General features: G+C 34.7%; 1 protein-coding gene across 1 annotated transcript in view; it reads left to right on the forward strand.

Moving 5' to 3' along the window:
* Window positions 1–916: 916 nt before the first annotated feature.
* Window positions 917–18388, forward strand: part of LOC136217924 (DENN domain and WD repeat-containing protein SCD1) — a 28785-nt gene continuing 11313 nt past the window's right edge. Inside the window, exons 1-10 of the mRNA XM_066004629.1 lie at window positions 917–1292; window positions 1395–1488; window positions 7047–7248; window positions 7560–7701; window positions 7822–7922; window positions 9383–9446; window positions 9613–9726; window positions 16738–16955; window positions 18020–18074; window positions 18187–18270. Of these exons, the coding sequence (XP_065860701.1) occupies window positions 1128–1292; window positions 1395–1488; window positions 7047–7248; window positions 7560–7701; window positions 7822–7922; window positions 9383–9446; window positions 9613–9726; window positions 16738–16955; window positions 18020–18074; window positions 18187–18270 (1239 nt within the window). The 5' untranslated portion in view covers window positions 917–1127. The remainder of the gene's footprint in view (window positions 1293–1394; window positions 1489–7046; window positions 7249–7559; window positions 7702–7821; window positions 7923–9382; window positions 9447–9612; window positions 9727–16737; window positions 16956–18019; window positions 18075–18186; window positions 18271–18388) is intronic.

Here is an 18388-nt window from a genome sequence, read left to right on the forward strand (position 1 = left end):
TATTTTGACTTATCAAAATAAGTGATATTTAACTTAATTGATTAATTTAAGTGGTGGAGAAATAACTTTTATTAAATATATTTAACATAAATAAGTTCTTAATATTTTAATTCAAGTGATAAAACTTGTTATTAAATGAGACCTAACTAAATTAGCGTAAAGTTTAATGATTTTTATGTTATATTTAAAGCTTAAATGGTTATATCGTAAGGTTAATGGCCATGATGTAATTTACCCATTATAATAGCTATAACAATTTAGGTGTTGTTTGATAAAACTGAAAATTAAGTGCTGAAAAAATAAGTACTGAATTTTAAGTGCTGAATATTATAAGTGCTGAATGTATTGAACGGTGTAGCTTTTATAAAAATATTAGTTGATAAATTTTAGCTTAAAATGTTAAGTTAAATATTTTGACTTATCAAAATAAGTGATTTTTCACTTAGGTGCTGTTTGATAAAACTGAAAATTAAGTACTGAAAAAATAAGTACTGAATTTTAAGTGCTGAAAATATTGAATGATTTAATTTTTATAAAAATATTAGTTGATAATGTTCAACTTGAAATGTTAAGTTAAATATTTTGACTTATCAAAATAAGTGGTTTTTAACTCAATTAACTAATTTAAGTGGTGGAGAAACAACTGTTATCAAACGCAATTAAATTAAATAAGTGCTTAACATTTTAATTTAAGCAATTAAGTGGTTTATCAAACAAGGCCTTAATTAACTAATTTAAGTGGTAGAAGAACAACCGTTATCAAATGCACTTAAATTAAATAAGTACTTAACATTTTAATTTAAATAATTAAGTGGATTATCAAACAACCGTTATCAAATGCACTTAAATTAAATAAGTACTTAACATTTTAATTTAAATAATTAAGTGGATTATCAAACAACCCCTCAGTTAACTGTAGCCCGGCGACCTGATACGACCGAGATCGACCAACTGATAACAGCAAGCAACTTGCAAGACAAAACAATTCTCATATTCTTCCAATCGCATTCTGATCACCCCGAAAATGAAATCCCATTAGAATGAAACCCGAATCAGTTCAAGCTCACACCATGGGAATGTAATCACTTGATTGATTTTTGTTGGAGAAAAACAGTAAGCGATCTCAAATGGCGCGGATCTTCGAGTATTTTGTAGTATGCGGGTTGGGTCCGGAGATTCGAGACTTGGATGGGAACAAAGGGTACCATGGAGTGGGAGTCCTGTACCAGCCTTCTCTTCTCGACCAATTCCCTCCTGACAATCACTCTCCTCCTCCACCCCAGCTACCCACCGTATGTTTCCCTTTCTTCTCTTTGCTTCGATGTAATTTCGTGAATGCAGATCTGACTTCTTCATTTTTTCAATTGATGTTGTTTATTCTTCTGCCATTGCAGTGTGTTCTTCCTGCTGGCGTGGAGTTCTTTTCTTCTGGATTTGATGCAAATAATCCCTCTACTTTTCCACGGAGTTATCCCATTGTTTTGACTGGTATTTCTTAATTTCTGGATTTTGCTTTATTAGAATAAAGATTGTCCACCTTGAGTTCGTTCTTTGTGATGCTATATGTTGATGGAACTTAGAAATAGGGAAATTATCTCAACTATAGAAATTGCGTAATTTGAGCTTACCTAGAGGAACTTTTCTTTTCAAACCTTTCTATTATACAGCTTTGAGTTCTGTTTTAGTTTAGTTTGGAGAAAATCTCCCTCTTATTGATGTTCTAACCCTCAGGAAACACCAACTTTTACAACCCCTCCCCACCACCACCACACACACAAAAAAAAAAAAAAAAAAAAAGGAAAAGAAAGAGGAACTTCTGTTTGGAACTTGATAAACTATTTGCTTTTATTTCCAGTGCATATATTCCCACATTTTTTTTTATTAAAGATGGAAGCGGAAAGGGAAAGGAGACCCTGAACATCCCAACTAGGTTGGCACCTTCAGAATACCCAAATCCAAACTGGGCCCAGAAAATATAAAACAAAAAATGAAAAGTTCTACAAACAGCCTGAAAACAGGAAATTAACAAAACCTATACTGAGGGAGACCTGAAATGTCATCCGAAACAAAGGTAACACAAAAATTAGGGACCGTATCCCACCAGACTAAGTGCTCGGCATTGAGGCCATGACGAGCAAGAGCGTCTGCGGCTCTGTTGCCCTCCTTGTAAATGTGTGAGACCGTGACAATCATCTGAGAGCATAAATGAAGACAGTATTTTCCCACATAGTTTGTGGAAGAATTTGTGGATTTTACTGACCATCAACACAACAGCAGACCAAGAACCTTCAGAATTTGTGAGACATTCTGAATGATAGAATCATGCTGTAGAAATGAAGATTATTAGCTAAAAGATAAAATAGAGATGGTTCTAGTGGTTGCTATGTGTCAATGCTATGTAGTGCTGTTGGTGTCAACCTTACTTGGTAATTGATGGCGATGCTGGTTTGGTGAGAGTTGTGTCATAGGACTGCCTACATCAGATTCAGGATGGGGTAAAAAGAAAGAGTCTTCCTCGTTTGGAAATGAATGGGGGAAAATAAAACTGGAGTAGAAGAAAGTAAGGGATAAACAAAAATTTTCATCCTTTTCATTTCTGACTTTCTTGTAAAAAACCTATTCAATGCCTAATGAGCTGTAAGGTGCATGATAAGTTTATGCACCACTGTATCTTGTGATGGTTTCAAATGGGGAAATATTTGGCTTGAGCATTTGTTTACGCGCATAGTTATTAAAGCTGCAAGGCGCACTAAGGTTCCAGGGGTCCTAGACCCTAGGCCCAAGGCATAGGCGCGCACCTGAGTGATACAAGGCGCACTAAAGAAAAATAATATGTAAAATCATAAAAACAACAATTAATATGTCTAAATGCAATAAATAGTTAAACACTAAATTCGTATCCAATTATCCATCATCTTGATCATGAATTCTAGCATGAAATAATTTGAAATTAACTATTAGCTCTTCCATAATCATAATTCACAATAATAGATTCTAAATCTAAAGACTAAAGTTCAACCAAATCCTAAGTTAATTAATTAATAGTCTAATAACTATTTTTCATCAAGACTAAAGTCTCTATAGTCCATATTCATCACTAATCAAAGTCATCACCACCAGTATTATCGCCTCCAACATCAAATTCATCTTCAAGGTTCTCAATCTCATCCTCTTCATCTTCAAGATACTCATTTACAAAGCCTAATTCTTCTTCCTCCTCATCTCTAAGAATTGTAGTTCTTTCCTGAAAGAAGATGGTGCTTTAGCCTTCTCCTTTGGCCTAGGCCTAGCACTTAAAGTAGAGTTATTTGTGATATTTTTTCCTACTTAGTACTATAATGTTATGGGCCCACGAATAGGATCTTGTCACAAGAAAATCCTTGATTTCCCTTGCTTTTCCTCTTCTTCGAATGACCTATCTTTGAGACTCAATGGTGATTTGTGAGAGATCACCCTAACTCCCCAATTCTGATTTTTACTCAAGATTAATGATTGTTTTTTTTTTTATGGAAAAGTTGCTGCCTCTTATAGGAGACATAAAGACATTACAATAGGAAATAGTTCTTACTTAGGAAAACTACTATTTAGGAAAATTACTAGCATATCTTTTCCTAAAATAAAATACTACTATAACTGCCGAAATAAGATATTAGCCCATTTCTTTTTGCCATCGTTATGGATGAACTAACAAGTTCACTTCAAGATGGTATACCATGGTGCATGTTGTTTGCAGATGATACTGTGTTGGTTGATGAGACGAAAGAAGGAGTGGAGAGGAAGTTGGAACTATGGAGACAAACTCTAGAATCTAGAGGCTTTAAGTTGAGCCGAAGTAAGACAGAATATTTGGAGTGTAAGTTTAGCGGCCCTAGGAGTAGGGAGGCAGGGACAATCAGCCTAGATGAGAGAGTTGTTCAGGCCTCGGATTGCTTCCGGTATTTAGGATCTATTATCCAAACGGATGGAGAAGTAGATGGAGATGTTGCTCACAGGATTAAATCTGGTTGGTCGAAGTGGAAGAGTGCTACAGGTTTCCTTTGTGACCCCGGCATGCCTAATAGATTGAAGGGAAAATTCTACCGCACGGCAATCAGACCAGCATTGTTGTATGGTACGGAGTGTTGGGCAATGAAACACTCTCACATCCATAAGATGTCAGTGGCGGAGATGCGTATGTTGAGATGGATGTGTGGTCATACGAGAAAGGATCGAGTGAGTAATGAAATAATTAGGACAAAAGTAGGGGTTACATCTATTGAGAATAAAATGAGAGAAAACCGACTAAGGTGGTTTGGCCATGTGAGACGTAGAGCGCTTGATGCGCCGGTTAGGAGGACCGAAGAGTGGCAAAGGGATGTAGTGGTGAGGGGTAAGGGAAGACCTAAGCAAACTTGGAGGAGGGTGATCGAGAGTGATATGAGTTTACTGGGAGTTGAGGAAAATATGGTAGTGGATAGGACGGAGTGGAGGGAGCGAATTTGTGTCGCTGACACGACTTGATTTCACGGTTTTATATGATGGTTGTTCATGTTAGCCGACCCCGAATCATTTCGGGACTAAGGCTTTGTTGTTGTTGTTGTTGTTGTAATAGGAGAATAACGCTAAACTTGATCTCTTTTCATAACATATAAGCACTTTCTTCAACAGTAAATGATAAAGATAGGAAAGGGTTGAGATTGAAACAATCACTTTTTAACTTGGAACCCTAAGAAAAACCGTGTCTTGTAAAACTGTGTATACGCGCGCCTCCAACAGCTAGGCTCACATAGGTGCACTCAAAGGCGTGCCTCTTGAACAGAGCACACCTTTTCACTTCTCAGGCGAAATACTTGGAGCCTTGAGCCTTTTGAGCCTGAGGTGCGCCTTTGATAACTATGTCTACACGTGGTAAAATTACAGGCAGCTCATGCACATTGGTCTTTGGTTATCCATTTCTTGGTTTTGTCAATGCAAACATATAAAATACCTGGATGTTGTCATCTTTCGTAACTCAGGGACTATATGCATTGTTTGGATGAAATATAGTAAGGTATGGTGTGATTAAGAGAAAACTCATGTCTGGGAAGGAGGGTCAAGAGATGGTATGGTTGGTACTATGGTAATTTCATGGTTCTAAAATCATGAAAACAGTAGAATCTCTCAAGACTCTGAATTGGAGTGTTTGTAGTTTCATGTTTGTTTTCGCATTTCACCCTCATTATTTTCGGATTCTTATTGAAAACTTGAAAGAGGATTCAAAATTTATGGAGGAAGTCGTAAGATGATGATTGAACCAATCAACTTGTTGAACAATCAAACATGAAAAAACCCAAGCCATAGAGAAACTACCTGCTAATACTTGATATAATTTAGGGAAAACCAAAACAAGAGCTAGAATTTGTGGTAGAAAGAGAATTAAGAAAAATACCAAAGGGCTATTTGATCACAGTAAATTACCCCAATTGCTTCTATCGCAGACATTAGATTCTTTTAATTCAAGCAGTTGATTTCAGTCAGATGAAAAAGATGAAAGAGATTCATGATCAAAGTACGAAAATCAGAAAAAGAGAGTCAAGGATGAGCTAGAGTTTGGCCATGGAAGGCATGAATATTGTAAGTAAGAGAGAATGAAGAACAATAGTAGTAAGAAAAGAGGAAAGTGAGAGTGAGGGAAGACGATGTTGGATGTGAGTTCTAGAATAGGTGAATCTCTGAACCTTTATTCATTATTTTATGTAATATTTCTATAAAGATACATAGATTTTTTATTTTGGATGAAATAAATTCCATGAAATTGTAATGTTAGTAATATATATATATATTTTATTTCATGATGATAAAAGAATAGTTTGAACATTTTTTTTTTAAATAATTAATATAATTATTAGTACGATATGTGGAAATTCTGTAATCTTATTATAATATCACCATCCACTACTATTAAATTTAAAACAAACACACTAAGATTTTACCTTACCATCTTGCCAAACACAATAAGGTATTGCATTTTCTGTTACGATCCTTTGCCACAACACGCTTTACCATACCTTACATTAATAATACCCCATCCAAACAAGGGTTAGTTTAGGACCTTATTTTTGGGTACATAACTAAGATAGCTATATTTCAACATTATGGATGGTTTCCTTTTTATTTAGGGGCAGACAGTATTGAATTTACCCTGGTAAAACATGGAATGTGAAAGAATGCAGAGTCCATCTCTTCTTTTAATATACTAGATCAGTATGCTATGGATATTAAAAAAGTTGCCTTGATAACTGTGTATCCTTGCCAGGCTAAGCCGATTGGTGGTAGTGGTACCAAATCAATAGTTACCGCGCTTGGATCTAAATCTTATTAGCAGAAAAGTTATTAGATTTATGGGTAAAGTTCTCTCCAAAATATATGGTGAGTTAAGGAAGAAAAAGTTGTCGGGAATGTGACTTCTGGAGCTGAATGTATGAAATATATAGAAGTGCTGTAGAAAAGGAAAGCATATAAATTTTGAATCTTATTTCAGGAATGGGTGGAAAGTACTCCTAACATAATAGTTTTTCTTTTGCTCCTGTTGCTCAGTGACTGTGATCATCCTTAACTGTAAATATCAATGTGATTAGTTTGTTATGGTAAAGTTTTTTCTACTATTTTGATGGCAAATAGAAGCAGCTACATAATTTCTGTTCCGAACTTTGTCTACAAATAATTTTCTTTTTTAAGGAATTAGTGCACTGTGCATCTAAAGAAGCAAAGTACAATAGCCAAGTTGCTGAAAAGTTTTGAAACTAATTGCAATGCTGAAATGGTATGCCTTAGAATAATTGAAGAAAGCATCATCCTTTTCTTTTACTATTATCTTCTTTATAAAAACTATGGTATCTGAGTTTTCTACGAGGCATACATATTTTTAGAATGTGTTAAAAGGATCTGAATTGCAATATGGATATATAGCTTATATGAGCTAGTTTAGGAATGAAGGTTAGTTAATGGGGTGACTGCATTTGTTATTCTTCATTTCTACTTCTCTTGAGGAATTAGTCTAATGGTCTTGATGTAAATTTTTTCTGCAGAGGGTGATGGGTCAAAAATTTATGTTAGCTGTATTGCCTTTCGAGATCCTGTTAGCGAGGATATTGCTGAAGCTTATCGCATACCGGCAAATTCATTTGCTGACAAATGTATTTGTCTTGTTTCTCGCTCACCGAGTTTCTCCGTCCTCCGGAGTGCATTAGAAGAGATATTTTCTCTTTGCTTTTCCCCCAGCGGAAGTAGGTGAGCAGTCCCTTGTCATAAAGGGTTTTCCATATTTATAATGTTGCAGGAGATAAATGTTGATCAGAAGTTGACTTTCCTTTTCCAATAGACTTGCACATATAATCATATTCTACATGCTCAAGATTGGTTCCTTGACAATATAATCACCTATATACCTGCTCAAGATTGCCTTTTCAGTAGGATTTAGACTTCATAGTATGTTTTACATCAGATCTTCAGGTTCAAAGAAAAAAAGAAAAAGAAATCCATGTTATTCTTTCCTTTTTCTTTTTTCTTGTTGTTTTAGTTTTGGATCTCTGAAATTTCAGTAAGCCCTTGTGGGATGTTATAGCACACATGGTCTCCAATGTTCCTTTGCCCACTCCTGGAAGAGATCGAGTCTTGTTTGCTATTGAAAATTGTCTGCTCTCTGTAGAGGCTCCTCCCAAAGATGGGCTTCCACATGCTGATGTATGATTCCCTTTCTTTCTTTTTTCTCATTGTTTACTATTTCCTCATTTTCACATGGTAAATGTTTACCCACAAATTTTGTCATAACTCATAACATAACATCAATTTCATCAAATGCAGATTTCATTTCAGCCACTGGTACAATGTCTCGATGTTGACAACTTAATCAAATTTTTTACTGCGGTGTTGCTTGAGAGGAGGATATTACTTCGATCCAATAAGTACCACTTCAATCTTTGTCCCTTTAGAATGGTTTATGAAGCTACAGTATATTGTCAATTATCATATGTAATCATATTAGTTTTGCCACTATAGTTAGCAATCAACTTTCGACTCTGCTGCCAAGACAAAATTCTATAGATCATAAGTGATTTTCTGGATTTACACCGAATGTTGCAGTTAAATATGTTTAAAATAGTCAAATTTTGTGCTTTGTGGGCTATCTTTTCTTCATTTTCATTTATGCTTTCTTGCACTTTTACTTTTGTAGTTTCTTTTCTGCTTTACTTTTTTGTTCCTTTGATGCTTATGACAATTATATAGTACTTCCTCTAGAGAATATCTGCTTCATTTTCTGCATGTTTTTTTGAAATTAGAGGTGGTTTATGTTGATAATTTGATTGTTATTCCAGTTTTATTCATGCATGCCTAGAGATATTGAGACATACACACACATTAACTTTCTAGTTTGCCAGTAAACAATATTTTTAGTGCAATTGAACTCAACTAATCTATTTGAAATTTATGAGTACACAAACAATCATGTTCTATTTAGTGTCCTGACATCATGTCTTAGAAATATGACTCTCAGGTGCATGCCCTTCAGTTGTGGTCGGCATGGAAGTATGTCTTTTGTGAAATACTGTGTTTTGCTTGCTTTAATGTGAATTAGAAGTGGAAAAGTATATAGGAAGAAAGTGTCATGGAACCAATTGAACTAAAAACTTAAACTGATAGTTAAGGTCCAATCATAAAACTTATGTTAATCTCTGACACCCCCCACAGGCTAATGCCCCTTGGGCTTGAAGCATGTACAACACATGCCCATCCTACCATGTGTTTAAACTCATCAATAAATGAGGTTGCCAGGATTTGAACCCTTGACCGTTTGGTCCAAGAGGCTCTGATACCATGTTATGGAACCAATTGAACTAAAAGCTTAAGCTAATTGTTAAGGCCCAATCATAGAACTTATAATATCTGACAGAAAAGACCAAAATAATTTGAAAAAGAAAAGGAATCAGATCAGCTGCATAGAAATATGATAAACCAAATTCAAAGTTCAATAGCTTAACATGTTTTCTGTCAGGATACTGTTGAGAACTGCCATTTTGGCTTGTGCGATTCTGCTTCTTTTTATACATTGTTAAGGCTCAAACAATAGCATCTGCATGTAGAATGTGAAGTGACCAGAGTTAATATTTGCTTTGAGGTAGTACACTCTTTGCTGCACTCTTCTGCATTTGTTGTATGGCTGTATTATTTGATTTCAAGTTGGGTAAGCTCACTAAAAAAACACCAGTTAAATTACTCAAATATACATTTCGAATTTTGACCATGAGCAATGGTGACCATAGTTGATCTACAAGTTTTCTTCTTATGGTCTTTTTGACATCTAGGTTCCATTTCCATTCTAAATGTATGTGAAGTGTATAATTTTTTTCTATTTTGTTTTTGGCAGGTATTCTATTTTAAGTCTAGCATCAGAGGCCATCTGCCATTTAATTTATCCTTTCAGGTGGCAGGTATGTCTAGATCTTTGGAGGCCAATTTCTCGATTATCATGCCATATTCTGGATTTTTGTTTGATTGATGGAAATGATAGTTGAAAGTTGACGTTATGCTTCATTGACTAATGTTGTCCCAATGTCTTACTGTGATCTAATTGTTTTATGTTTGTTGTTGCTGAAGCATGTCTACATTCCGTTGCTATTTTTCAGTGGAGTAGACTATATTGACGCTCCTACACCATATATGATGGGTCTCCATTCAGGTGTTGATACTTCTAATCTGGCAATGGATGGTGTAAGTTTTAATTTTTTTTTTTTATCAAATATCCAGTCCTTTTCTTTGAATAAAATTTGTTTTTGGTTGGGAACTTTTGTGACCTTGTTTCTGATGTTTAATGGCATTTGGAACAGTTTCTACAGCAACTCACATTTTCTTAGACAACTTAATTAATAGTCTTCTGAAAAATGTTTGAAGTTGTTGCTGATTTCTCTTTGCTAAAATCATAGTTGTTAAAGGCGCGCCTTAGGCAAGGGTCAAGGTAGTGAACCTTAATTCCCCTAGGCGACCTGCAGTTTAAAAGGCTCTCTCACCTTGTGCACCTCGCCTGGGCTTCGAAGGCTCTCATCAAGGCACGCCTCAGTAACATTTAGTGTTTTGATTAGGGTTTTTTCTTAACGGTTGATTAATCTCAACCACTGATCTAATCCAGGTAAACATAATTTTAACCCTTGATCTAATCTAAGTAAAAGTGTAAAACAAAACAAGAATATGAAGAGACGTAAATTATAGAAGAGGGGATTAAGAGACATAATAGACTCCAGTCTCTAGGTGTTAAGACTAAGAAAAAGGAAAAAGAAAAAACAACTCCTCGTGTGAGAGCTAGGGCATCTATGTCAGTTATAGATGAGGAGGAGGATGAATATGAAGAGGAGGGAATTGGAGATGAAAATGACAGTGGAGATCTTGGAGAGGACGATATTACTCTTGAGGATCTTGATGATGATTATTAGTTTTTTTTTTTTTTTGGTAGAAACAGGAAAAGAAAACAACAACGAAACAAAAACTAGCCAGGGATCAGCCTAGGGAAGCTAACCCCAACACAGTCCTCTAAGAGGAGAGAAGAAAGATAGATAGGAAATATTGATATGTAGATTTTGTATATATATATTATTTTCTGCGCCTCATGTTCATCTAGCGCACCTTGCGCCTAGGCTCCAGGACCCCTTAGCGCCTTTAACAACTATGGCTAAAATACACTGTTTCAGGACCTGGTCCAATTTCTTCTATCCCTCTGTAAATAATCAGTTGGAATTTCATTTTACTCAACCAATGATATTATTTTTCCATCGTTCAGTGGCAGATAAACTGTTGACATTTTTGTCTTATCATATTTGCTATCTATGCCCCCTTTTAAGGGTCTTCCATTCTAGGGGTGCACGTAGAGCTAACTCAGTGGCTAGTCATTGCCATTTAGTTGATCTGATAGCTGAGATGCTTACTTTGATTTGATGAAACTGAAAGATGTGGGAAGAAGAGTTTACTGCTTAGTTGATTAATACGTAGGTTAGCACTTCACTTTTTGTATTCATTTATAATAGAGACGAGAACCTAGTTTACAAAAGGTATATAATCAACTTAAAAAGTAAAGATTGTACCTTCAATAAATGGCCCTTTAATTGATAGCTAATCTTTGAACATAAGAGAATCTCTAAACGTCAAGTTACAGACTAGACATAGTAACTACAGTATCCGTGGCTAAATGTATAGTGGTTTATATAACTGCTTAGTGAAATAAAAAATAATGCATTGCTGGTAATAGCCAATAGCAGTTTTGTAATGTCGATGGTGACATTGACATAATCACCTGCTCAAATAAAAGCAAAATAATGATAAAGTTCTCATAGATTGATTCTTGGGATCCTCACAAGCTTGAACTTTTAGATTGAGATTTTTTGAAATGGTATTACTGACTCAGAGACTAAGAAGGTGTTTGGTATAGAGGATAAATGGGGTGGGATAGGGATAAAAAATGCAAGGCTCCTTTATCCCATGTTTGTTTTAGAGATAGGGTAGGGAGACAAAGGAGGGATAAGGGTCTTATCCCTGAAATCTTATACCAAGGGGGAAAAGGGTGGTATAAGGGGGTGAGATGATCTACTATAATTTTAATATGATGGAAAAGTCCATTTTATCCCTGGTTATTAATATTCCCTAATTTAAGCAAGGGTAATATAGTAAATCTATTATTTTATCCCTATCCCTATCCAACATACTAAACATGGAATAATAATTCCTAACTATCTTATTTTTATCCTTATTCCAACCTTCATCCCTATATCCATAATCCCAACCTTTATCCCTATCGTTAATAATACAATATTTTAATTTAAATAATAGAAAATCTATTTTTCTTATAATATTTGATTTTATGCGGTAATCTACCACCAATTAGTTTAGTGTTTCACAATGTTCGATAAATCAATATATTAAAAAACCAATAATGTAATAATATTTAACTATTGTTTACTAAATCAATTAATGTTGGCTTGAGTGGTTAAGGGCCTCAAGTCGTTTAAACTAGAAATCTCGAGTTTGAATCCTAGTGTACGTAGAAAAATTTAATTGGAAGAGGATCCACCTAAAGGGTGTCAGCCGAACCTCGAACCGAGCAATCCGATAAATTATAAAAAATATTTTTTTGCTAAAATAGATGTACTAAAATTAATTAGTAATTAGTTCATAAATCTTAATTTTACTGATTAGGTTACAAAAAACATTAATGACTATTTAACTTATATTTCATTTAATCGATTAAATTAGAAATTCAATAGTGCATATATAACAAATACCACAAAAAATAGATATTATTTGAAAGATATATTTAAATTAAAAACAATATAATTTTATTACTAATATTACTTTTCATTCTTGTATTAATATATAATAAATAAAATTATGTAAAACTTAATTAAACATATATGAAAATTAATTAGTCATAGAAGGGTAAATTTGTCATTTTACTTAAAATTTATGGATGGAGGGACTAAGTAGTTAGTTTTGTCAAAACTTAGGGGCGTTATAATGTGTTTCTAGTAATAGAGGGACTAACTAGTGTACTATGCACATTATTTACCCAATAAATTTCCAACTAACTTCCCAAAGAACCGTAATTAATGTTTCTACATGGTTCATTTGACAAGTTATTTTTAGTTTGGAATCTGAAGTTAACATGAAAATTTGAAGCTTTTGATCTGGATCCCAACTGATAATTCAATTGAATTTTGTGTTTTGTTTTTTCCCTGAATTGGCTTTTGGGTTCATATTTTTCGTTGCAAAACCTTTTTCATTCTTCATCTAAGGTATACCATTGATCCTTTCACATGTTTTTAAATTGGGTTTCCCCTTTTCTAGGCAACTCTAATATAATACATAGAAATAGCCGCATTGGAGACTATTTAACTAAAAAAACAGAGATGCTTTAGTTATTTTGCTGCTCTTCTATTTTTTTTATCAATTTCAAAACAAGAGATGTTGCACTGCTCACCTGAGTCATGGTACTTTTTGTTACATGTTGACTGTCTTCTTTGCTTTCATAACTCAGGGAACTTTGCAGCCTTTGGTCATGAATATGCCAAGCATAGATGACTAATTAATATGATTGGACCATAATCATCCCTTTGCACCTGACTCATTCTGCAACCTAGGCTCATTAACATGCCAAGCATATGTGACCTATGAAGCACCGTACTTCTAAGAGGTCGACGTACCCTTATCGGATGCTATAGGGATACCTATACGGCGGGATACAGCTAGCCAAGTATCCTTTTTTTTAAAAAAAAAAATTAGGGGATACTTCGGGGATATTTTTCAGAATTAATTAGGTAAAACTTAGGGTTTTTTTTAAAAAAACTTTGCAAAAATAGGGCTTGATGTAACAAATAAAAAATATATATACTTAATGTAATTAATTGAGTAAAGATGACCCACAATGTTTTTAATTGGAAAAAAAATAAATAACCCACCCACCGTTAGTGTTGCAACTTACAGACACAAAAAATTAAAACCCACCCAAACCTTCCTATTCTTCTAATTTCTCTCGACACAGCGAACCCTAACTTCCAAACACAAAAATGAAGATATATTAGAATAGTCTTTAGATTAGATAGTTCAAGTAGTTTCAAGTATTAAACGTTTGCTTTTTATGAATTGATGACTTGTTAGTTATTATTATAGATGTTATTTGTGGTTTTATAATGACTTTATGAATGTGAGTTGTGGTTTATATATTCATGTATCTTTTAAATTTTTCATTACAAATGACATGTATATATATTATTAATTATATACTATGTTGCACGGAAACTGAAACGGAAACGATACTGGGAAAGGTAATTTCTGAAAAACATAGGAGACGGAAACGTGGGGAAAACGTGTAAATATTAAAAATATAGGGGTATATTTATGTTACAGAAAGTCAATGTAATAAATGTATAGCATGCTTAGGCTGCTGTGACAGCTATAGGCTGCTAGTAGGGCCACTATGTTTTCTTTATTGTAGGGAAAACCTTGTATATATATATATGTGTATTGCTCTTAAATAAAATATATCAATGTAGCATCTTACTCTACATGGTATCCCATGGAGTTCTCTCTCTTTCCATGGTCTGTTACATGGTATCAGAGCCTAAGGTCTAAGGTTTCTAAATTCTTTTTTTCTGGTAGTATTTCCAGAGTTGTGAAGTATCTCCAGAGTTGTGTTTCTGCAAGGTTCAATATTTTCTGGGTAGTATTTCCCAGGGTTCCATTTCTGTCAAGAGCTTGGGTCTCTTGAATACTCACTGTTGGGACGTCATTTTATCTCACCACCCCTCTGGTTCATCCTCTCTGCCTCTGATCGGCATTTCCTCACATTCCGGCCACCCTGTATCGTCATCGCTGTAAGAAAAGTCCTCCTTACATGGGATTAGAGCCTTGTTTGGTCTCTGTTTTGGGTTTCTGGATTGAGATTCCAGAATTTGTCTTCGGCTTTATGAGCAGAATTTCTGGGTTTACATTTCTGGGCTGTTTCTTTCAGTAGTGTTGTTTGCCTTGTGAGCAGAATTTCTCGGTTCTTCTTCCGCCGTCTCTCTGTTTCCGATTTGTCTGTCCCGTTAGTTTTCCGGTGAATCTCCTTTTGTGCACTGATGTTGCTGGCAGCCTCTTGCATGTGGCTACAACTGAGTTTTGCTTCTCTGTTTCGGAACAAAGCTTGATGTTCTTCTACTGATTTGTTCTTCTAGGCCGCGTGCCCCAGATTATATTTTATATTCTAAAGTATCTTGAGTGTATTGTTTTTAGGACTATGTTATCTGTATTTGTAGCAAGCTGGGCATGATTAAAATCCATGCTTCAGCTTGAGGGGGAGTGTTACAGAAAGTCAATGTAATAAATGTATAGCATGCTTAGGCTGTTGTGACAGCTATAGGCTGCTAGTAGGGCCACTATGTTTTCTTTATTGTAGGGAAAACCTTGTATATATATATGTGTATTGCTCTTAAATAAAATATATCAATGTAGCATCTTACTCTACATGGTATCCCATGGAGTTCTCTCTCTTTCCATGGTCTGTTACAATTTATAAATATTAAAAAATATAGTGATACATTAAAAAAAACAAGATTGAAGAACAAGAGGAAGAAAGTCCAAGCTCAATCGAGATTCAAAAGACAAAGATTATAGGAGAAAGAAATTTGGGTAAGTTCTTTAAATTAAAGGATACAAGGAAGGAATTATCTCTCAACTAGGAAGTTTCAATTTTCCTAATCTTAGATTGAATAGGAATTGCAAAATAGAAAGTTTGAATTTCCAGAATTTTAATCGAAATAGGTAGGGAAAACCGTTTAAAAATGTGAGCTGCTATATACCGCACCCAAATTCCGGTCCACCGCCCATTTTGGACATATTTGCCCTCCTCACTTTTTGAAACAAGAAAATGGAATTTGCTCAAATCCTCTCTACCTTCCTTGCATTTTCTCTCCAAAATCATAAACCCGAACAACAATAATTAAAATTATGAAAATAATTGATATGTGACAATTGGAACCTCGAAAATGGATGATTACGAGTCGGAAACATTAAGATTTATATTTTTTTATCAAAGAACTCATGAAAATAATACATATTTTTCATGACGATTTTGCATTTTTCGTCACAAAAAATAGAAGAATTTTTAATTTTTCGTTACAAAAAATTGAACGATTTAGTATTTTTCGTCACTAAAAATTTTACGATTTTGTATATTTCAAAATTTGGCCTAAACGGATGCATCATACAACCCGACCCATGGTGGGAACGGATGCGGCGTACCACCCGACCCATGGTGGAACGGATGCCGCATCCGTTCCAACCATGGCCGGAACGGGTGCCGCATACCGTCCGACCTATGGCGGGAACGGATGCGGCGTACCACCCAACCCATGGGTCGGACGGTATGCCGCATCCATTTAGGCTAAATTCAAAATTTTCTCTCAAATTTTTTTTTTCTCAATTTTGACAACATTTTTATGGCAAGGGCAAAATTGTCAAATGGGGGCGGTGCTAGCAATTTTGGGTGCGGTATATAGCAATACCCTTAAAAATTGAGAGACGCTTTTCATATATTGGGTAGTTACGGAAACGTGCCCGGAAACGTTTTGTATCAGTTTCCGAGAGTTTCCGTTTTCCACATCTGCCGGAAACGAGGAAACACATGTCATGAAGAGTTTCCGTGCTTCATAGATTATATATAAAATTTGCGGTATCTGTATCTCATATTTTTTAGCAATGCCATTTGCCCTTACTGGTTGTTTGATTGGACCAGAAATATCCTTTGCTGCTTAACTGCTGAATATTTTGGTGCTTTCTCTTATATTTGTTTATCGTTGTTGTCAATGAACAACTTATTCTGTTAAATGATAGGCCATGGTGAATCCTGTCCTGATTAGCTTTTGTTGGCGTGGCATTGACAGGCAGTATAATATGTTTAGCCTTTATATATATAAGCTCTCTTATGACTCTTAGAATGCTGAATTCACCAATTTGTTAATGATAAGAGGTTTTTGGTTAATCCCATATTCAGTAGTAGGTTATTGTTAGCTGTTTATTGCTTACGCTAATATAATAAATTTTCCTTGTATTCTTGACCTTTGTAATCATTATGATGAAGTGCTATGGAGTGCATCAGTTTAAATGCACCCATGTTCTATCTCAAACCCTGAACTTATTAGATATTTGAGGACAATAATTTTTTATTTATCTAAATGTTCTCTCTCTTCTATTCTGTTATAGGTTGTCGTTGTGGACCTTGAGTATAACCGTATTAGTACAACAGAGGAGATACCCCCTATCCCAGAGCCAGAATTAAGTTCTTTGCGTGATGAGATACTGAAGTTTTTGTTTCCCAATGTCATGGGGATAGATCAAATGAAGGCTGGTGTCTTTAGTATATCTGAGCACCCTACAGGTTGCAATAAGCCCTGGGGAGAGGATCATGACATCCAACTGAGGTGATACTTGGATGAATGTGAAATGCTTATGAAGTACTTGTTGCGTTGCTTGAGCCAATAGATTTCACATTAATTGAAATTTTTTTCAACTGTTCTGGAATTTTCTTTCTGCATTCTTGTCTACAAACATGCAGACTAGTTTTACTTTAAAAAAAAAATTATTTCTTTAAATAAAAAGGTGCTCTCTTTTTTAAAATGTTAGAATGATCCTGGTTGCGAGGGGATACATACAGCTATTAAGGAATGACGATCAAGTGTCATTTTTGGGCATGTTTCCTGTTGAGTTATAACTCCAGTGCTTGCTAATAGTTAGTGGCATTCATTCACTTGAGGCTTCATTCTTTTAGGAAAACAGAAAGCTTAATTTGTCTTTTTTTTTTTTTTTTTTTTTTATCCACCCATTATCAATTGAACCAAATTCATTTTCATTTGCTTTCTGTATTGATTACTTACTGTTTCCTTCTTTTCACTTGGCTTGATTATTATTTTTGAAGAATGTTTAGATACAAAATTAAAATTAATGCAGCTATATTTGTTTCTTTTCCCCGTTCTGCTCAGTTTAAAGGTCATTTTCAATAACATATTTCTCAACACTGATAGCCATGCCATCTTGGTTTTTAATTATTGTTTTTTGGTTATGTAACTTCAACAATCTCGTTTAACTGTGCTTCTTTTTATCTTCTGTTGGTATGTCTAAATTAATTAAGAAACTAAAGATATCAGGGACGACTTTGAGGCAACAACAACCCATTCAATTCAGCCACCAAAATCTCTGATTTTGATATCTTGCTAAATTATGATATTTGCTACTGTACTTCAACTTAGCTTGAAACCCTAAAATTCATAATGCTTCTCCATATTTTATCTTTTCATGGTCCAAATAACCTTTTGGTTCTTAAAAGATAGGGACAATAATACTTCTCGAAATTTTGGACATATTGAGTTTCAAGATTTGAAAAATCCAATGGTTTTCTTGTTCATTTCTTGTCTTTTCTTTTCCTTTCCTTTTGAAATAGTTTTTGATTTGTATTAAGTACCTTTAACATTTGTGTGTTAATGTGCAGGTTAATATTCTTAAAGTTCTTTGCATCAATTTTGGGTGGCTACCGCAATTTTATCGTATGTGTGTTTCATAATTCTTTTTCTTTTTGTGTTTGTATGGAAGTGTTTGTGATTTTCTCACACTGCAATCTCCACAAAAATTTATTTTTCTAGAAATGAAACTTGTCAGGAAAGTGGGGTAGCTAATGTCTTCAACAATCAAGCATTCTTGAAGAAGCGTTCTCGATCAACAAACCAACCTCCAGAGCCCATGGTAATTTCTGATTTCTCTTTTATCATTTCCTTCTCATTATCAACTTCTATTAAACTAATCTCATCAGTTGTGTGGATATTTGAGTTACTTGTGCATATCTGCTATGATGTGCTTGTCT

Source organism: Euphorbia lathyris, chromosome 2 (genome assembly GCF_963576675.1).
Source record: "Euphorbia lathyris chromosome 2, ddEupLath1.1, whole genome shotgun sequence".
Lineage (NCBI taxonomy): Eukaryota > Viridiplantae > Streptophyta > Magnoliopsida > Malpighiales > Euphorbiaceae > Euphorbia > Euphorbia lathyris.